Source organism: Chrysochloris asiatica, unplaced genomic scaffold, assembly GCF_000296735.1.
Source record: "Chrysochloris asiatica unplaced genomic scaffold, ChrAsi1.0 scaffold00384, whole genome shotgun sequence".
In the NCBI taxonomy this organism is placed as follows: domain Eukaryota; kingdom Metazoa; phylum Chordata; class Mammalia; order Afrosoricida; family Chrysochloridae; genus Chrysochloris; species Chrysochloris asiatica.
In genome coordinates this window covers 484,708-507,187 of record NW_006408902.1, presented here as the reverse complement: position 1 = coordinate 507,187, position 22,480 = coordinate 484,708, and the positions used below count along the sequence as shown (strand labels likewise).

Below are 22,480 nucleotides of genomic sequence, written 5' to 3'. Positions count from 1 at the left end.
GTTCATTGAAAGATTGCAATTTGGAATCATTTATCCGCAGTGCCTCGTTCTTTGCCAATGCCTTCTGTGCACCTTGCACTTCTTCCTTCAGAATCATTGGCTCTTGATCATATGCTACCTCTTGAAATGGTTGAACATCAATCATTTCTTTTTGTTACAGTGACTCTGTGCAGTCCTTCCATCTTCTTCTGATACTTTCTGCATCGTTCAATATTTTGCCCCTAGAATCCTTCAATACCACAAGTCAAGGCTTGAATTTTTTTCTTCAGTTCCTTCGTCTTGAGAAATGCTGAGCATGTTCTTTCCTTTTGGTCTTCTAACTCCAGGTCTTTGCACATTTCATTATAATATTTGACTTTGTCTTCTCAAGCTGCTCTTTGAAATTTTCTGGTCAGCTCTTGTGCCTCCTCATTTCTTCCATTTACTTTAGCATCTCAACACTGGAGAGCAAGTTTCAGAGTCCCTCTGACATTCATTTTTGTCTTTTCCTTCTTTCTTATCTTCTTAATGACCTTTGGCTCTCTCCTTGTGTGATGTTCTTGATGTCATCCCACAACTCTCCTGGCCCGGTTGCTACCCTCTAAATTTCTTGTCATAGATGCATGACAAGATGTGCCTCCCAGGCTACATCAGTTTGTAGCAAGATTTCAATTTCAAATTATTCCATTTATTCCTGGAGGCTTGTTCATTATCAATGTCTTCAGTACACCTTGGACTTCTTCAGGACCACTGGTTCTTAATCATATGCTTCCTCTTGAAAGGGTTGAAAATCAACCATTTCTTTTTGGTACACAGAATACTCTGTGTATTCCTTCCATCTTCTTTTGATGCTTTCTACATCGTCCAGTATTTTGTCCAAAGAATCCTTCAATAATTTAATTTGAGGCTTGAATCTTTTCCTCATCTCTTTTAGCTTGTGGAATGCTGAGCATATTCTTCTCTTCCAGGTCTTTGCAAATTTCATTGTAATACTTGACTTTGTCTTCTTGAACTGCCCTTTGAAATTTTCTCTTCAGCTCTTTTAGCTCATTTCTTCAATTTGCTTTAGCATCTCCAGAGTGAATTCCAGAGTATTTTTGGACATCCATTTAGGTCTTTTCTTTCTTTCTTACCTTTTTAACGACCTTTTGCTTTCTTCCTATATGGTGTTCTTGATGTCCTCTGACAAATCTGGTTTTGGGTCATTAGTGTCTAATACATCAAATCTGTTCTTGAAATGATCTCTAGATTCAGGTGGGATATGTTCAAGGTCATATTTTTGGCTGTCATGGACTAGTTTTAGTTTTCTTCAGCTTCAGCCTGAACTTGCGTATGAGCGATTGATTGTCAGTTCCACAGCCTGCCCCTTACCTTGTTTTGACTGAGGACATGGAACTTTTTTTTCTGTCTCTTTCTGTGTAGTCCATCTGGTGAGGTCATTGGGTTGAATTATCTTTTATAACATTCAAACAAATCATTTACATTAAAGAAGTCATTGGTGTTTCAAAATTCTATAATACCATCTCCAGTATATTTCTATCATCAATGGCCTATTTTCAACTGCTGATTCTTCATCTTTGTTCCCAACCTTTGCATTACAATCACCAAAAACTATCAATATCTATTGATTGCATGTTGATCAATTTCAGAGTGAAAAAGTTTGTCGAATTCTTCAATTTCACCATCACTAACTTTAGTAATTAGTGCATAAATTTCAATACTGATATTAACTGGTCTTTCGAATTGTTGTATGGATACTATCCTATCACAGACAGCATTATACTTTAAGAAAGAGCTTGAAATTTGTTTTTTGAGGATGAATGTGACACCATTCCTCTTCAATTTGTCACTCCTGGCATAGTAAACCATTTGATTGTCAGATCCAAAATGACCAAGACTCATCCTACTCACTGATGACTAGGATATCTATCTTTATGCATTCCACTTCATTTTTTTGCAAGTTCAAGTTTTCCTGGATTTAATGGGTCTTTGTAGGTATTTCTCTTCATTTTGAGTTGTGCCCCATCAACACGGCAAATGATGTTCCTGAAATCTTTACTCCATTCTTAATCATCACGGACTACTGTACTTTGAGGTGGCAGCTCTTCCGCACTCCTCTTTTGAGTGCCTTCCAACCCGAGGGGCTCATCTTCTGGCACTGTATCTCACAATAGTCTGGTGATGTTCATCATGTTTCAGTATTCAATATTATGGTGCTATGTGACAGTGTCTCACTGCTAATTATAAGGTTTTCAATGGCTAAATATTTTCTCCTCCTCATGAATCTGTGTTTGTCTGCGAGCTCAGCTGAGACCTGTCCACCATGGCTGACCCTTCCAGCGTTATAAATAGCACTGGCATAGCTTCCATCATCGCAGCAACATGAAAGCCACCACAGTGTGACAAACTGACAGACTAGTGCTGGAGGCTCACCATTACCATTCTCTCTGTGGGACTGCTCATTGGATTCTAACTCAGAATGATTGACAGGCAGTTTTGGCAGTATCCTCATTTGAACTAGAGGAACATTTTTACAATTCATCCTGGGGTTTGGGGCTTTTTTTCTTCAAGTCACAGAGTTGGCCCCTTTTTTAGTCATACTAAGATGTTATTTGTTGTTAAGTGCCATTGAGTCGATTCTGACTCACGGTGACCCTTTAAAGGGTTTCTGAGGATTGCTTGGTGAGTTTGAACCACTGTCCTTGTGGTCCAGTGCATTATCCTGCAGGACCACAGCAGAACTCCTGTTTGTGGGTAGAGCTATGGATGTTGTAAGGATGCTATCTTAGCCACATTAGTTCTGTGGTTATGATAGGTGGTATCCCCCCATCTGAGCTCTTGGTCTGACTCTGGCTGATTACCTTCCCATGAGGGTGTGGGATCTGTGTGGTTGATTTATCAGAGCCTCTTCCTCCTCCCTGACATCCTAATGAATAGAAGGCTAAACCCAAAGCTTCTTTTTCCTGTTAAGCAGAGATTCCTAAATGGGAGCCCAGGTAGCCTGGCGTTTTTGCTCCGAACCTATAAAGGCACTCATCTAGGTGCTATTTTCTTCCATTTTCATGTAACTTTTTCATAAATCTTCAGTAGTATTACCTGCCCACACCTCCGTGTTCACAGCTAGGAACTTGGAGCTCAACGTGAGTCCTTGAATTGGTGGAACAGTATCAGGGAATCAGTCACTGGTGCAGCTGTGACACCTCGGTGCCAACCTATTGGTCAGGCTGTTCTGTCTGCAGATTTTCCACACGTTTTTATACTTGACCTAATGAGTCAACGTATTTACTATCAAGCCTGTATGGGTGACATTTGTATATTTCTTTCCGTTTGATCAGAACTCTGTGAAGTAGGTGTTGAATTTCATTCAGGCTCATTTTGAAGTCTTGCCCAAGGTCTCTTGGCATAGTAACCAACTCATAGTAACTTCTGTCCCACCTTGATTCTGAACATGACCACAGATTCAGAGACTGCAAGTGTGTGCCCACCTGATGGTCTCTGAGTAGGTAGGCAGTGTGGAACAGTGGGAGTTACACATAAGCTCCAGAGCCAACACACTCTTCTGAATTTCATCTTTAGGTAAATGCTGCCCTTTTGGTCTTGAGTTTTATGGTTTGCATACCTCACTAGTGTTGGTGTCCTCCCTCTTTACCTATTTATTGACTGAAAGTTGAGCCACAGACCTGAAGGATGACCAAAGGTCATTGTTTTGGAGTTACACCAGTCTCTATCTGACCTATAAGCCTGGAGTTTTTTGAGCTGAGTTTTGTTCCACATTTTCTACAACCAGGATCTTCTAGTACGATCCTTTTCAGAATAGTTGGTAGTGGTACACCTCAGATCTATACTCTGGAGCTTTAAAGATGACAGTCGCTGCTTACCAAATTGTTGTTTTTGTTAAGTGTCTTTGAGTCGGTTCCAACTGACCCTGTGTAGAGTTTCTGTGGAGCGACAGTTAGCAGCCCAGTGCTTATCTTACAACACTACACCAACATTCTAAAGTGGTGTTAGGTAGGCAACCACCTGAAGTGCTGCTATTGGTAGCTGCCTGTGCCCAGGAAAGGAGACTGAAGGAGATTGAAGATACTTGGAAACAATTAGTCCAATGAACTAATGGTCCACACTTGGTGGATTATGTTTAGCCAATTGACCATGATGTTCCTCAAGACTATGGTCCGAAGCCCCCAGACCCAGCGTCTCATTACCTCAAGGTCTTTGAGAATGTCTTTGTTTTCATAATCTTGCCCCTTGTATAGTCCACCACATTCAGGGCTGTGTTTGCATATGTACACATATCCTTTGTCAAATCTTTATATATCTGTGGGCATACTACCACTCACTCTCCCTCCCACACCTCTTCAGCCTGTGTATCAGATATTGATAATAAAACAGGAATACCAACATCAAATTTTTATATTGTGAAAATACCAAAAATGTGGTTATGAGCCCATCATGTAATACCAGAAAACTAGTTGCTGGTGAGCCAACTCCAACTCATAGCAACTCCATGCGGGTTGCACTGCTCTCTGTAGGGATTTCAGTGGCTGATTTTCTGGAAGTAGACTGCCAAGACTGTCTTTCCAGGAGCCTCTGGGTGGGCTTGAACCTCCAGCCTTTCAGTTAACCAATATTTTAACCATGTTTACCACCCAGAGATGTGCTCTATAGATGGCAGTTACCCCTTACTCTCATCCCGTGGCTGAATCCAAAAGATGGTCCTTCTGATTTCATGTCAGTAGTTGCCTCTTTTGGAGAACATGGTTTCCAACACTTTTTATTTGTGTTTCATGTTTAACACCCCGTCACTCTGAGCTCTGTGAGGTTCTGGAGGAAAGTGAAATCCCTGGGTCTCCACCTTCCATCTCTGGGCCAGATGCTCAGAGTTGGGCCTTGTGGAAGAGCTCACAAAGCCAGGTCTGTCTCTGTGGAATGTATGCTACTCATCCTTCCCAAATCCCATCAGCAGCTGCTGATTGTACAATGCCAACAACTAGACAGTTGACAAAGCACACAAGGTGGGGGAGAGTGGTGGAAGGAGGGATGCTGACTACTGAGGAGGACTTGTGGTGGAGGTTGAGATGCATAGCCAAGGGTGATGAATGCCAGCGGTCAGCAGTTTATGGATCAGGGAGTTGCTGAATGCCACCATCAGCACTGTAATTAATAATAGTAACAGAGCATATCACTTTTCCCAGTAATATTTTAGGTCTAAAGTTTGTTTTCCCAACATAACATTCCAGATTGATTGACATCAAGGCTAAAAACCAGCCCCAAGTGCCAGGTGGTTTTGCCATGAGCTCACGGGCTCTTAATGTGGCTCATACTTACAGGGCTGAATGGGAAGGCCTGTATTTGTTTGTTTCCATATATATACATTTTTTTTAACAGTATTTAACTTTTTTCACTTTTATGGTTTTTTCCTTCCTTCTACCCTCTACCAAACCTGTAACCGTCGCTGTGAGTCAGAACTGCCAATGGCACACAACGGTGGTGGTGGTTGTGGGTCATGGAGTGAGTTCTGACTCACAAGGACCCTGTGTAGGATTTCTGAGGCTATGAGTCTTTATGGGAGCAGAAAGCCTCATCAAACTGCTAACCTTGTAACTATGTTACCAGGACTTTAGTAGACATCTTAGATTGTTTCACTTAGAATTTTTTTTCTTATCTTTTTACAACAGTAATCTCATGCAACTTTTGTCCTGTTGTGATTGACTAATTTCACTCAGAAATTATGCATAATGTCCTCCAAGGTCCTCCATGTTGTGAGGTGCTTTGCAGATTCTTTGTTATTTTTCAACGTTGCAAAATCTTCCAATGTTTGTAGGTACCAAAGATTGTTTACCCATTAGTCTGATGATGGGCATTTAGGCTGTCTCTATCTTTTTGCTTTTGTGACTAGACCTGCAGTGAACACGGGTGTGCATATCTCATGTCACATCTCTTATTCCTTGATATATACCAACTGGAGGGACTGTTAGGCGCTCTGGTAGCGTAGTGGTTACAAATCGGGCTGCGAACCTTAAGGTCAGCGGTTTGAAACTACCAGGCGTTCCGTGGGAGAAAGATGATGCTTTGTGCTCCCATAAAGATTTACAGCTTCGGAAACCCTGTTCAGGGTCACTATGAGTCGGAACCGACACCGTGGTACACAACAAGAGGGACTGTTGGGTCATACGTAATTTCTACTTTGCACTATTTGAGAACGTGCCATAGTGTTTTCCACAGCGGCTGCACCATTTTACAGTCCCACCAGCAGTGTAGGAGGATTCCTGTCTCTCCTACCCTTACCAGCATTTGTTATTCCCTCGTTCTTGTAACTTTGCTATTAATGCTGGGGTAAAAAGATACCGCATTGTTGTTTTAATTTGCATCTCTCAAATGGCTATGGCTACTGATTGAGCAATTCTTCATATGTTTGTTGGCTGCCTAAATATCTTCTTTGGTGAAGTGTCTGTTCATGTCCCATGGCCATTATTTAAATTGGATTATTTGTCTTTTACTGGTTAACACATGGAAGTATTCTGTAAATTTTGTGTGCACCAGGTGTATATTATTTCACCATACTTATTCAACTTGTATGCTGAGCAAATAATCTGAGAAGCTTGATTATATGAGGAAGAACATGGCATCAGAACTGGAGGAAGACTCATTAACAACATACAATATGCAGATGGTACAACCTTGCTTGTTGAAAGTGAAGAGAACTTAAAATACTTACTGAGGAAAATCAAAGAGCACAGCCTTAAGTAAGTGTTGCATCTCAGTGTAAAGGGACAAAAGTCCTCACCATTGGACCAATAAGTGATATCGTGATAAATGCAGAAAAGATTGAAGTTGTCAAAGAGTTCATTTTCTTGGCTCCATCATCAACACTCTTAGAAACAGCAGTCAAGAAATCAAATGACGGAAGAAAAAGAAAGAAAGAAATCAAATTGCATTAGGCAAATCTACTGCACAAGACCTCTTTAAAATGCTTAAGAGCCAAGATGTCAGTTTGAGATACAAGGTGTGCCTGACCCCAACTGTGGTATTTTCAGTAACCTCTTATGCATCTGAAAGTTGAACAATAAATAAGGAAAGCCTTAGAAGAATTGATGTATTTTAGTTATGGTGTTGGAGGAGAATATTTAAAAGTACCATGGACTGCCAAAATAACAAACAAATCTGTGTTGAAAGAAATACAGCCAGAATGCTCCTTGTTAGACAGGAAGGCCAGACTTCATCTCTCATACTTCAAACATATTATTAGGAGAGACCAGTCCCTGGAGAAGGGACTTGCTTGTGAAGTGGAGTGTCATTGAAAAAGAGGAAGACCCCCAAGATGATGGATTGACACCGTGGCAGCAGTAAGTGTAGCAAATATTGTGAAGTTGATGCAGGACCAGGCGGTGTTTTGTTCTGTAATGAACAAGGTCACGATGAGTCGGTACCAACTTGACAACACCTAACAACAACAAATCTTTTGTCTGATATATCATTGCCAAACCTTTTGTCCCAGTCTGTGGGTTTTCTTTTTATACTTTTGGTGAATCACTTTGATGCATATATGTCTAATTTTTATCAGAGCCCAGTCATCTATTTTGTCTTCACTTGTGTTTGATAGTTTATTTATTCCATGTTTCAGAACTCATTGATGATCCGTATAGGTATTGTTGTTGTTGTTAAGTGCTATCGAGTCGGTTCTGACCCATAGCGACCCTGTACAAGGTTTCCGAGGCTGTAAATCTTTATGGGAGCAGAAAGCCTCATCTTTCTCCCATGGAGCAGCTGGTAGTTTCGAACTGCTGACCTTGCGGTTCACAGCCCGATTCATAACCACTGCAACTACCAGAGCTCCTTGTATAGGTATAGGTTTTACATTTAAGTCTTTAATCTAGATTGAGTTCATTTTTGTATGTAGTGTGAGATCTGAGTCTTGTTTTTCTGCAAATGGATTTCCAATTTGCCAGAAGCAATTGTTGAAGAGACTATGTCTTCCCCCATTTAAGGTACTTTGACCCTTTATTGAAGATCTGTGGCTGAGTAGTAGGTCTTGAGATCAGTAAGTGAGAGACCTCCTACTTTTTTTTTTTTTTAATAATACTTTATATATCCTGGGTCTCTCTCCTTTCCATATAAAGTTAGTGACCCATTTTTCTATCTCTTTAAAGAACGAGGTAGGAGTATGGATTGGATTAGCATTGTATCTACAGATTGCTTTCGGTTGTGTAGACATTCCATAAATGTTCATTCTTCCTATCCATGAACAAGGTATATATCTTCATTTCTGCAGATCTTTTTTTGGTTTATTGTAGTTGTGTTGTATCATTTTCTCTGTACAAGTCTTTTGTTTCTCTGGTTAGATTTACTCCCAAGTGTCTATTATTTTGAGTGGCTGTTGTAAATGGTATTATTTTACTGATTTCCTTGTCAGAGATCTCTTTATTTTAGTGTAAAGGAATCCAACTGATTTTTGTATGTTAATCTTGTACCCTGCCACTTTGCCAAATCTATCAATGAGTCCCAGTAATTTTCTTTCAGAGTCTTTGGGATTTTCTAAGTATAAGATCATATCGTCTGCAAATAAAGAGAATTTTACTTCTTTATTGACAGTTTGTATGCCTTTAATTTCCTTTTCTTGGGAAGGTCTCTATTTAGACTTTAGTGGATTCCAGAACATTGAGATAATGGTAGGTTTGTTAATCTGATGTTCTGTAGATTAAGAATTTGTTACACAACACATAGTAGACATTGAATAAAACTTGCATCAGACAGGTTAATGTCTGGAAGCTCTCCTTTGTCATACATGAACAGTGGACTCATGGAGATTGGTGAGCTGAACTCCGTTACACATTCTAAATCATGATGAAATTAATAGTGAGTCATTAAAAGAGACAACTTGAAGTGCAATGAATTCCAGAGGGATTCTCAGTTCTCTTATCATAGAAAGGTAGAAATATTTCTAGCTGCTAAAAATGTTTGATAATTTGAATTCTCCTTCTCCTTGACACTCTGCTTTGCTGGGTTATAAATAGAATTTTGGAGTCTGAGAGGATCCCTTGTCTTGTTTATTATGTTCTATTGTGAATTAATTTTTCTATTATGAATTCATTTTTTAATTAATGGTTGAAAGCCCTCTCTTACCCTGTACCTGAACCCTTCTTCTGCTTTCTCTTCCCAGTGCTGCACTTGCAGGGACCCATCGATGGTAGCCTCTATGCTAAGGTGAGGAAGAAGAGCACCTCTGACCCCAGCATCCCAGGTGGTCCCCAGGCTGTCCCAGTCAACCATAGTCCAGACCACAGCGACCACACCCTGTCTGTCAGCAGTGACTCTGGTCACTCCACTGCCTCAGTCAGGACTGATAAGACAGAAGAGCACCTGGCTCCCAGCACCAAGAGAGGACTGAGCCCCCAAGAGAAGGCTGAGCTTGACCAGCTCCTCAGCCGCTTTGGCCTAGAAGAGTCTGGAAGCTCACTGAAGGCTATGACTGATGCTCAAAGCAAGTATAGTGGAACCCGCCATGTTGTGCCAGCCCAGGTCCATGTTAATGGGGATGCCAAGTTACCAGACAGGGAAACAGATATCTTGGATGATGAGATGCCCCACCATGACCTGCACAGTGTGGACAGCCTTGGTACACTGTCCTCCTCAGAAGGGCAACCCTTGGCTCACCTTGGCGCCTTCACCTGCCACAAGAGCAGCCAAAATTCCCTCTTGTCGGATGGCTTTGGCAGCAACACTGGTGAAGACCTGCCTGGTGTTCTGGGTCCAGACCTAGGCATTAGTATGGACCTGATCTATGAGCGATCCTTTGGAAACCGAGAGCCCAGGCAACTGCCAACCGTGCTGAGGAAGCCTTGTGTGTCAGCACAAATGCAAACCTATGGGCAGAGCGGCTACTCCACACAGACCTGGGTGCGCCAGCAGCAGATGGTGGCTGCACACCAGTACAACTTCACATCCGATGGGGAGAGCAAGCTCGTCAGCCGCAGCACAGCCGACAACGCTGGTCATGTCCCAGCCCTGCCTAGAGTGTCTGTTACTCCTACCCATGCACCCAGTACCAGGGTGACCATCCAGAAGGGTGTAGGCAGTGGGCCAAATTCCCCAGACATACAGCTGCCCCTTCCCAGAAAAACATTCAAACCCAGATTTACGGGTGAAAATGCCACGAATGGGGTTGAACTGGACCTGAATGTGGTCCTCTCACCAGGCTCCCCCACCCTGGACATTGACCAGTCCATTGAGCAACTCAACAGGCTCATCTTGGAACTGGACCCCACATTTGAGCCCATCCCAACCCACATGAATGTGCTGGGGTGTCAAACCAAGACTGCTGTGCCCACAGGCGGGATAGACAGCCAGTTCCGGGCCAGTGGCAAGCTTCAGGACCCAGGAGAGGGTCCCAGCAGGATGCCTGGGAGGCAAGGTGAGTCAATGTGAAATAGGGTGTTGGTACTGAGCCGGTCTGAGGTTTCACAAGAAGTCAGCCCACTGAGGAGTTAGCTGTTGGAGAAGTGGACAGCTCTTACTTGGATCTCATATGTTTACAAGCATTTCAATACATACGACTTGATAGCACTTTGGAGAGTGGAACTGAGCAGACCTGCTCATTAGAGTTTAGACAGGATAGGGACTGGCTGCCACCACTTGGAAAGGCTTGCTTGTTCACCCGTTTTATAGATATCTGTTGGTACCTCTGACTGGTGGTGCAACAGGTCAGGGGCAGCACAACTTCTAAGCCTCAGTTTCTACATCTGCAAAATGGGTTTAATAATGAGCCCTTCCTTTCTCGCTGTGAGATTAAAGGTGGTCAGTAAAGAAGGAATACTCCTGACTGTGTGTGATGTCCAGGACAGGACTGGGCAGAGACTTGGCACACAGTAAGTGTTCGCAAATACAGTGTTGAGAAGGAGTCAGTCCCCTTGTTAAATCTGGAGGTTACTAATGATGCGAACAATGTTGGGGGAGTAAAAAGTCAATAAAGAGATGCATAAAATGGTCGGGAGAGGGTTTGGTGAGAGTCAGAAGCTCACATGGGGAGACCCTGGAGCAGCAGAGCATGAAGCAGGTTGTGGAGAAGGTCCACGAACAGCTCCATGTGGGAACTGGGGAGTAGGGAGTGCAGAGAAAAGGGGGGAAGGAGATAACACTCCCCTGGATGTGTGGAGACAGAGCTCTGGTGAGGATTTGGGAAGCAAGGCAGGAGGGAACCTTCTTAGACTAGACATCTGCATCAACCCAGTGGTGAGGCAGGCCTGGGTGAGCAAGGGCATGGCAGAAGTTTATGTCAGCTGCATGAGTTTGACTGTAAAGTGTTGAGGCAGGACTATTATAATATGCTCCTGAAGAGAAGTGTGGAAGGTTGGGTTAGCTTGGGCCTGGAGGATGAAGAGGTTGTGAAGGACATGCTGTCTGAAAAGGTGGACTCAAGAATAAGATTGGACAAAGGCAAGAAGTGGCTGGCTTACAAGCTTTCAAGAGGAAACTTAGATCCAGAGGGCCTGGAGGAAGGTAGACTCTCCAGTGAGTAGTATTCAATCTGTCTAGGCGGGGCTGATGCAATGAAATGCAGACGGGTCTCATGTGATATAACAGTGAATAATTGTTATCAAGACTGATTGTGAGGGTTGGAAATGTAAAGGTAGACGTTTTGTAGCAGGGAGGGGAGTTATTAACTTTGCAGTCTAGGAGCGGAGGTCCCTGGGACCATCAAGGGAGAAGAGTGGAGAGCGGGACCCTACCCAGAGAAGCAGTGATGCCTGAGATGGAGGCAGAGATGATGACGTGGAGAGATGGCACCCTTGATTACTATGAGGTTTTATTGGGTGACTTACATCTAAATTTCTGTGTATTCCATATTCCATCTGTTTCAAAAAGAAGCTTTCCATAGTGCCTGGCCTGAAGGAGTTCATGTGTGCCTCTCTTACATGGAGACCCTAAATGAACAAACTGTGTGGCATTCCTGTTTTCCTAAGTGTCTTAGACCCTTACCAGCGTTAACTAGGAGAAGGAGGAATTGGGACAGTCTCCCCTAAGTAAATTATCAAACACTATTTTACAGCAATTCTGTGATATAGCAACAACAAACCAATGGCAATGACTTAGTGGAAATCCAGGCTAAGTCATTTAGATGTACACATTATTGTATTCAGTCAGATACCTTCAGGAAATTCTGAGTTTAAATTTTTTTTCAGGTGAAATGAAACCATCCTTATTCCCTCTACTTACATAACCAAACTTCTGGTAGCATAGTGGTTGCGAGTTGGGCTGCTAACCTCAAGGTCAGCAGTTCGAAACTACCAGCTGTTCCGTGGGAGAAAGATAATGCTTTCTGCTCCCATAAAGATTTACAGCCTCAGAAACTCTATGCAGGGTCACTATGAGTCAGAACCAACTCCACAATACATAACGACCACCATTATTTGAAATATTACATGGAAAAATTAGAGTTTGAAGTCTTCTCTCCTAGATTAAAATCTCTTTTGAGATTTAGAAAAGAGTGGAGTCTTCTAAATGTATTCGTACAAATGGGGGAAAGCTTTAAAATTCAGGTTATGGGGAAAATCCAAGATGATGGTCTACACAAATATACTATCCAGACTTCTACAACAAAATCTGAGAAGCCATATGAAAGAGATAGGGATGACAAGTCTGAAACTTAGTTTTGAAGGAAAGGATTAAAAAGTAGATTAAATACTGATTCAAGAAAGAGACGGAATGAAAACAATGAACGAGGAAGCATAAAGAGCAATAAATAGCCAACTGACGTAGTCCAGTGGGGCCATGATGAACTACTGCAAGCATCATTTGATCAGGTAAACAACCAAATAACTAGCTACACTTGCCCTGGGATCCACATCAGTGACTGGTGATCAGAGTAGGGAACCAGCAACCCTATGCAGACACACCTACCACACTAACCTCCCCATCAACTAGATTGATGGCAGCCAACCGCACACTCCAGCATCACTGGATCGATGGCGCCAGAGTACAAGTGACAGATTCTCACCTTCCTTGCTTCTAAGGAACATTCTTGATACACTTACTCTAAGACTGACTTGTTTGTTCATGTGACAGTCCATGATATTTTCAATATCATATTTTCAACACCATAATTCAAACACATTAATTTTTCTGAAGTCTTCTTTATTCATTGTCCAACTTTCACGTGCATATGAAACAATTGAAAATACTGTGGCTTGGGTCAGGCACACCTTTATCCTCAAACAGATATTTTTGCTCTTGAACATTTTGAAGACGTCTTGTGTAGCAGATTTGCCTAATACAATATGTGATTTGATTTCTTGACTGCCACTTCCATGAGCATTGATTGTGGATTCAAGCAAAATAAAGCCATTGACGATTTCAATCTATTTTCCATTTATCATGATGTTACTTATTGGTCCAGTTGTGAGGATTTGTGTTTTCTTCACATTGAACGGCAATCCATACTCAAAGACATAATTTTTGTTCTTCATCAGTACGTATTTCAAGTCTTCTTCCTTCTAGCAAGCAAGGTTATGCCATCAGCATTTTACAGATTGTTGATGAGTCTTCCTCTAATCCTAACGCCGTATTCTTTTTCATCTAATCCAGCTTTTCAGTTTATTTATTCAGCATACGTATTGCATAAGTATGGTGAAAGGGTACAATTCTAGCACGCACCTTTCCTGGTTTTAAGCCTATGTTGTTGCTAATTGCCTTCAAGTTGGTTCCAATTCATTGTGACCCTGTATAGGGTTTCCGAGGCTTTTAAATATCTGTGGAAGCAGAAAGCCTCATCTTATTCCCACAGAGCAGCTGGTGAGCTCAAACCACAACTTTGTGGTTTCCAGTCCAGTGCTTATAGTATGGAGTCACCACGCTACCCTTTTAAATCTATAGACAACTTCAAATTACACAAAATAACAGGACAAGATGATTCAAGGTGGGGGCCAAAATACAGGGCCAGAAATATACTAGAGGAAGAAATACTATTGGACTACTTCATAAGGTTTTCAAAAGAATCATACTTAGGTCCCTACATAAATTAATAAAGAGATCAGGGAAAACACTGAGGTGGATAAAATCAAAAATGCAGCTAAAACTCTAGGAGAATTCAGGGAACCAATAGAAGAACAAATGGACAAAATAAATGGAAACTTAGAAATCATACAAAAATAGCAAACAGAAATTCAGAAGATTTATACTAAAATTTCAGAAATACATAAAGCATTGGAAGGACAGAGGAATAGGCTTGAATTAATGGACGACAAAACTAGTGAAATTGAAGACAAACCTCTTAGCACTAATCTATTAGAGGAACATTTGGGATATGGAGATGAGAGAGAAAAGAGGAAGGGCTGGCTGGTCCAAAGTATGGTGAGACCTGAGGACACTTGAGCCCATGGAAAAGGACATAGCCACAGAGGGCTAGAGCTGAGAGTGAAGCATCCAGCTGATATGAAGTGAGGGGAGATGCACATGAGCACCCAAACTTTCAGACAGTATCCATTTGACCTAGCCTCGATGTCTTGATGATCAGAACTCCACTAGATGAACATTACACACACATACACACATTTTTTTTTGATAAAGGAAACAAGGGTAAATTGCTACAATTTGATGAATCTGACCTTTACTCTTGGAGGTAGTAACTCTAAATACCAACAGAGAGGGAAGGAGTGTCCACATCAAGTATCAACGCTATCCCCTCTGTACACAGCGTAGATCGGGATGGACAACTTACACATTGGCTACCTAAAATGAGGGGGTGATAAAGGCATGAAGTGACTGGCTTACAAGTTTTCAAGAGGGAGTTTAGTTCAAGAGTGTGTGGGGGTGGGAGGTGGGGGGAAGATTCCCCACTGAATAGTTTTCTTGTTTAGAAGGGTCTAGGTGAAAAGAGATAGGGATAAGATTCGTATGATTTAATAGTGAATAATTGTCATGATTGTGACTGTCACAATTATAAAGGTAGAAGTTTTGTAACAAAAACAGGGGAGTGGTTAATCTTACAGTCCAGAAACGGAGAACCCTAGGACCATCAAGGGAGAAGAGCACAAGCAGAATGCGGGGCCTTATCTAGAGAAGCAACAGCACCAAAGACGGAGGCAGAGATGGGGACATGGAGAAGGGAGAGCAGCTGAGGACTCTAGATTCATGGGAAGAGAGGGACTAAGAGCTGGTGTCCCGGAGGCTGACTTGTAGAATGTGCCCTTTAGAGGTGTAAATTATTATATATGGGGGAAAAAGAGAGAGAGAGAAAGTAACAGACAGACAGACAGACAGTAAACCTACTGCCCTCAAATTGATTCAGGCTCATATTGACCCTGTAGGACAGAATAGGGCTGCTCCTTAGGGTGCCCAAGACTGTAAACCTTTATGGGAGCAGACAGTCTCATTTTTCCTCCTGTGGAGCAGCTGATGCATTTGAACCACCAACTTTGCAGTTAGTGGCCCAAATTTAACCCACTGAACCACCAGGGCTCCTTGTTTAGCAACAACAGCAACAAAAAAAACAAAAACATTAAAACAATAGGGCAGTGCCAATAGAAAATGTTGGAAACCTGAATGGGGAAGGAGTGAGAAAGAAAACAAAAAAGAGAGAAGTGAGAAAAACTCCAATGTGATCATTTAAAAAGTGAAACTGTTACTAACGTAACTTCTCACTTTACAGAACTCTTACAGCCCTATTGGATTGAAAGGGAAATCTAATCCAGAATGGGAGAGCTGCCCATAATTACAGTTAATCAGGGAAATAAGCATAGCTTTTACCTCATGCTGGGAAATGGCAAAATACTAGAATTATAGGACTTTTACCTATAAAGTTAAAATTCCTATAGTTAAAAAAGAAAACTCCCTTCTTTAAGGATAATCCATTGTATTTGCCAAACCTAGTTTGGAGTGCTAACAACCACTCCATTCAAACTGTATTCTACAAGCAGCTCAGTTTTCCCTTGTTACAAATAAATAAACAATTATTCTCTACTCTAAAAAAAAAAAAAAAACAAGCTTGGGAAAATAATAAATTACAGGACAGCCACAAATAAATGTAATAAACGTCCTCACAGAAATAAATAAGAAAATCATGGCGACTCAGTAAACACTAAAACAATAACCATGAAGAAAATGGTATGAAATTCTTAAACATAATTGAGTGCAGAAAAGTACTAGAAAGTTTAAAAAGTTCGTGGAAAAATTCCATTCCGTTTTAGTAATATTTTTCTCAAGAATTTTTTTTTGAAGTCCCTTCATATATGGAAAAAAGAAATCATCAATACCATTCACACACACACACAGAGCAAAATGAAAACAGTAAATTTATTCCAATTGGTAATTACACTGAGTATAAATGGATGTAACAAGAGACACAAAGTAGTGGACTGGACATGAAAGCTTGATCCCTCAATATGCTGACTACAAGAGCAACACTTAATCAAAAATCAAAGAATGGAAAAACATATATGAGGTGGCTTCAAAAGTTTATGGAAAAATTCATTATCTTGCAAATCCAATTTCCACAACTTTTTGAACCTCCCTTGTGTATCAAACAAATGGCAAACAAATTGAGCAGTTAGTTCTTTGAAAGGATGAATGAATAAAAGTGAAACCATAACTGGTGTATTTAACAAAGGAAAAGAAAGAGAAGATGCAAATAACACAAATAGCAAAGGAAATAAGAATTGTCACAACAGAACCAACAGGGTGGTAGGGAAAAGAATAATAACAGAATGCTATGAAGAAATGAGCAAATTTCTAGAAACTTTCTACCCCCCAACCTAACACAATCTGAGGTAGAAAATTTGAACAGATTCATCACAAAAGAAGAAGTTGAACAGATAATAATAAAAAACAGTTCTCAACAGAAGTAAGTCCTGACCTACGCAGTTTTACTGATGGATTATACCAAATATTCAGAGACAAACTGACTCCAACTCTACTCATATTATTCTATAACAGAAAAGATGAAGCATTCCTGAACTCACCATATGAATCAACCAAGCAAAGAGCCCACTGAAATGTATAAACCAATATCCCTCAAGAACATACTAAGATAAGTCAAAAGGTATTGATACAGAATCACAGAAACAAAAATTTCAAAATGTGAAGCTAATGTTTCTTTTTTTTAAAAAAAAAAAAAAAAAAAGCTTTTATTGTGTGAGCGAAGGATCCCAGGGCAGAGCACCAGTTTTACATTCAGCAAATTATTGTAATGATTACAATCCCCTACATACACCCTTACCCAACAACCACAACAACCTATTGCCTTTTTTGTTGTTGTTTTGATGTGCACGTACCACATTGTAAATATATATTTGTTTAAATGTTCAAAGGGCACATTTTGCAAGCCAGCCTCCTGCCTGCAGGCACGCAGCTTTTCTCAGTCCATGGGCCTGTTGTCCTCTGCTGCTCTGTCTCTCTATACCTCTGCCACCATCTCTGTTGTCACCACTTTTCTGATTAGGAGCCCTTTCTCCTCTCATGTTCTTCCCTCTTGATGGTCCTACAGGTCTCTGCTCCTAAATGATAGATTAATTCCTCCTCCCCTTTTAGTTGTACCTCTTCTACATGTACAGTTGTGATAATCACCATTAGTCCTGATAACTATTACTCACAGTTGAATCATAAAATCCTATCCTTCTCATCAGCAGACCCACCTCTACAAGAAGAAAATTATTCAATATGGTTCCTGTCTTACTCCCCTCCTTCTGACACCAAGCACCACCCTCATGAAAGCTTGTAAGCCAGCCACTTCATGCCTTTATGACCCCCCAATTTTGGTAGCCGAAGTCTAAGTTGCCTGTCCCTGTGAACCTATTGTACTGAGGAGACATGCTTGATCTTTGATATGAAAAACTCTTCCCTATTTGGTTGGAATTGGGGGCAGCTTCATCCATAAACAAAGGCCCAGTGGATCAGGTTGTAGCCATTTACACTTGCTCCCTGTCTCATACTTCTTTATCTTCATCTGGTCGAATTGTGGTCAGCACGCCGTCCACGGTAGGTTAAATGAATACTGTCTGCAAGTCTGGGAGTGCTCATATGCTTCTCCTCTCTTCAGATCAGCTGGGTACTTCATTCTTAACTCTAGCCCCCACTGGCTACGTCAGTGTCTTTGAGTTCTGGAGTTCACACCAACCAGTCCTTTTCTCTCTCTCATCACAGAATCATCAAGTGTCTATAGACTATGACGAATCTCAGCCCATGTCTTCTTTGCTGTATTTCTCCCACTTTCACCACAAATTGACCGGGAGGGTCACCAGCAAGCATACAAGACTGTTCCTGTGTTCTCTTTGAGTTTCAGTCTTCAAAAGGGATTTACCCTGATGGGCTGACCTTTCTTTCCTTGATGGCTCCAGGACAAACAGCTTACTTGATATTCTCACAGCCAAGCAGTCTGCTTTTTTTTTTTTCCTTCTCCCCATGTTGATCTATCTTTCAAGAAGTATCTTCTGTTCCTCTAGCCATTCTGGTTTGGTTTGGGTGACTTTTCAATTGGGAATGTACCTCCCCGGAAGGTTAAGCCCCACCCAGGCTTAACACGAAGACTGTTTTCCAGGGTACATTCTAGACTCCTTTTAGATAACCAATCTTGTAAGATGGATTTACAAACTTTCTGTAATTATCTTCCCCAATTATCCTTTGTATCTCACTTAAATGTGAATATTACACTAATAGGCAGGGGAACCCTTTATCCATTCAGCCTATGTCTCTATCCCTGTATCAATGTGCCTTGTTATCCCAAGTCTGTGCATACATCACAATTTACCTCTATCACATTTAGTCCATGTATACATCCCAAAGTATTTCCCTATCATCCCAGTTCCTTTTCCCCCGTTTCTTGTGCATTGCCCTCCCTGTCCCACAAGTTATCATGCATCGATCCCCTAACTTGTGAATTTCTGTCCCCTCCTTTCCACCCCTGGTAAACCTCAAAGAATTATTCTTTTAGTATGGAAATTTTTCGTAAGTTTTCACAATAATGATCTTATGTGATATCTGTCCTTTGCTGCCTCATTTCAATCAACATTATGTCCTCATGGTTCATCCAGGTTATGTGGCATTTTGCAGCTACATCTTTTTTCTTCAAAATAGCATAGTATTCCACTGTGTGTATGTTCTAAAGTGTGTTTATCCAGTCTTCAGTTGATGGGCACTTGGACTATCTTCAACTTTTTGCTATTTTGAATAGTACTGCTGTGAACATTGGTGTGCATATATCTATTCACGTTCTGACTTGTTTATCTTGTGATGTATACCAAAGTGAGGGATTTCTGAATCATAAGGTATTTCTGTTTCCAACTTTCTGAGGAAGTGCCACACCATTTTCCAGAGTGGTTGAAACAATTTGAAATCCCACTAGCAATGTAGGAGGGGCCCAATCTCTCCACACCCTCAACAGCATTTGCTGCCCTCTGCTTTTTTGAACTTTGTTGTTTCTGCTGGTTTGAGATGATATCTCATTGTTATTTTACATCTCTCTGATGGTTAATGATAGTGAACATGTTTTCATATCATTTGTTTGCTGCCTGAATCTCTTCGTTGGTCTGTTCATGTCCTGTTCCCATTTTTTAATTGGGTTATTTGTCTTTTTCTTGTAGATGTGTTTTAGTTTCCTATAAATTTTAGTGATTAGTCCCTTGTCTGATATGTCATTGCAAAAACGTTTGTCCCATTCTCTGGGCTCGCTCCCTTTTTACCTTTTTGGTGAAATCTTTTGGTGCACATAAATTTCTAGTTTTAGTATGTCCAAGTCATCTGTTTTGTACTCTATTGTTTGTGTGGTTTTGGCCATGTTTGATAGTCTGTGTATGCCATATATTAGAATCCTTAAGTTTGTCCCTATTTTTTCATTGATGATTTTTATAGTTCTGGGATTTACATATAGATCTTCAATCCATGTTGAGCTAGCTTTTGTATATGGTGTGAGATATGGGTCTTGTTTCATTCTTTTGCAAATAGATTTCCAGTTTTATCAGCACCATTTGTTGAAGAGATTATCTCTTCTATTATTTAATGTATTTTGACTGTTTGTCAAAGATCCGTTGAAAGCATGTGGATGGATTTACTTTGGGTTTCTCGTTTCTGTTTCCTTGATCTATATATCTTTCATTGTACCCATACCAGGCTGTTTTGACCACTGTGACCCTGTAATAAGTGGAGTCAGGAAGTGACCGGCCTCCCACTTTAGTCTTTTTCTTAGCGTGCATTGGTTTTCTGAGGTCTCTTTCCCTTCCCAATAAAGTGTGTGGTCATTTCTTCCATCTCTCCAAAGAATGTTGTTGGAATCTGGATTGGGACTGCATTTTATCTGTAAATTGCTTTGGGAAGTATTGATTGACATATTAACAATGTAAAGTCTTCCTATCCATGAGCATGGTATATTCTTCCATTTTTGTAAATCTCTTTTGGTATTTTCCAGTAGTGTTTTGTAATTTTCTTTATATACATCCTTTGTTTCTTTGGTTAGATTTATTCCTAAATAATTTATCCTTTGGGTGGCTATTGTAAATGATACTGTTTTCCTTATTTCTCCTTCAGAGCTCTCTTTAATACAGGAATCCAAGTGTTTTTTGTTTGTTTGTTTGTTTCAGAATGTTTTGGAATTGTTTTATTAATTAAATACAGATGTTACCTTATTTAACCATTTAGCGGAGTTTTTTGGGCTAAAATGTCTTTATTGTGAATTGAGTGATCGTTAACATGGGAGAACATCAGCTTTACACTCATCCTGTTGTATTTTATTTCATTGCAATGATTACAATCCTCTCCATGCATCATCATTCAACAGGATTTGCTTCCATTCCCTCTGTGTTTTTGTTGTTGTTGTTATTGTTGTTTTGGATATACACTGAAACACTCAGGAGTATACAACCATTCAAACAACCAAAGGGTACACCCTGCAACCCTGCCCCCCAACTGTCAGCACACGCCCCTCTCCCTCCCTGAGTCCAGAGTTCCTAGCCACTCTTTCTTTCCATGTCATCGTCTCTGCCTCCATCTGTGGCGTCATTGCTTCTCTGGATAGGGTCCTGCATTCTGCTCTTTTGAGCTACTAATTCCATAAGTATAGATCAAGTTCATAAAATTATAGTGGATTACTCTTTTTTCCGTCTTCTTTCTTCCTCTAGTCGAGTTCTGATCATTCAGCCATTGAAGGCAGGTCAAGCAGGTTCTATCTGCAAGTATAGGTGTTCTTTTGCATCTCCCCTCACTTCATAGCAGCTGGACGCTTCACTCTCCACTCTAGTCCTCTGTGGCCATGTCACTGTCTCTGGGCCCAGGAGTTCCCAGGTCTTGCCATACTGCTGGCCAACCAGGACTCTATTGAACATGGTCGGACTTAGCTCACGACTTCATTGCTGTTTGTCCCCACTTCCCCTTATCGGTAGGCGAGCGTGGTCACCAGCAAGCCCACATGCCTGCTCATGTATTCCCCTTGAGTCTCAGTTTTGGAAGGGGGTTTACCCTGAGGGGAACCAAACACTTGCCTTGATGTCTTCTGGGCGAACAACTTGCTTGTTCTTATAGTAGTCAATCAGACTGCCATTATTGTTTTCAATTTTTCCTGCTGGCCTTTCTTTCAAGAAGTATCTTCGGTTCTTCTACCAGCTCCAGGCTGTTCTGCTTGTCCTTTCAAGTGGAATTTCCCACCTCAGAAAATTCTGGATGGGGGTCAGGATTCCACCTATGGTCTTATGCAATGTAAAGGCTCTACAGGAAGCCTCCTTCACTCAGCAAGTTCTAGCCCCATTTTAGGTATTCCTAAGGAGCTCTGGTAGCGTAGTGGTTACGAATCGGGCTGCGAACCTTAAGGTCAGCGGTTCGAAACTATCAGCTGCACCGCGGGAGAAAGATGAGGCTTTCTACTCCCATAAATAGTTACACCCTCGGAAACCCTATACAGGGTCGCTATGGGTCGGAAACGACTCGATGGCACATAACAACAACAAATCAGTTATATACTGAAGACGGACTTACAAGCTTTCTATGGTGATGCTTCTGGCTACTCCTTTCTCTTCCCTTCAAGTGTCTATTTTACAGTACTAGGCAAGGGAAACCAAGATTCAAAAGACAGCCAAGCATCTTAACATTATTCCCCTCTTTTACCCTTTCATACCATGCCTCAATCCCTGTATCCCAGAGCCCTGTCATTCCAAGCGTAAACATACACCACTATTTACCTCTGTCCCACTTAGCCCATGCAAAAAATGTTCTCCCATCTGCCTTGTTCTTTCATCCCCCTCCCCCTTCTTGTGTATTGCCCGTCTCCCCATCACCCAAACTATCCTGTGTCTATTCCCTACCCTGTACTCCACCTTCCCCTCCCTCCCCTCGCCACACCCCCTACACCTTAGTAACTAGCAAAGGAGTTTTGTGGGGTTTTTTCCCCTTTAGTGTGGGTACTTTATCATAAGGTTTTATAGTAATGGTCCTATGCAGTATTTCTCCTTTTGTGACTGACTAATTTTACTCACCTCAAGGTTCATCCATGTTATGCGGTGGCTTGCAACTTCCTTGTTATTCTTCAAGGTAG

The 22,480-nt window shown here is 41.2% G+C and overlaps 1 protein-coding gene across 1 annotated transcript in view; it reads left to right on the top strand.

Moving 5' to 3' along the window:
- TNS3 (tensin 3) overlaps nt 1-22,480 on the top strand; it is a 312,789-nt gene that overhangs the window by 113,003 nt on the left and 177,306 nt on the right. Inside the window, exon 12 of the mRNA XM_006876503.1 lies at nt 9,137-10,387. Coding sequence (XP_006876565.1) covers nt 9,137-10,387 — 1,251 coding nt within the window. The remainder of the gene's footprint in view (nt 1-9,136; nt 10,388-22,480) is intronic.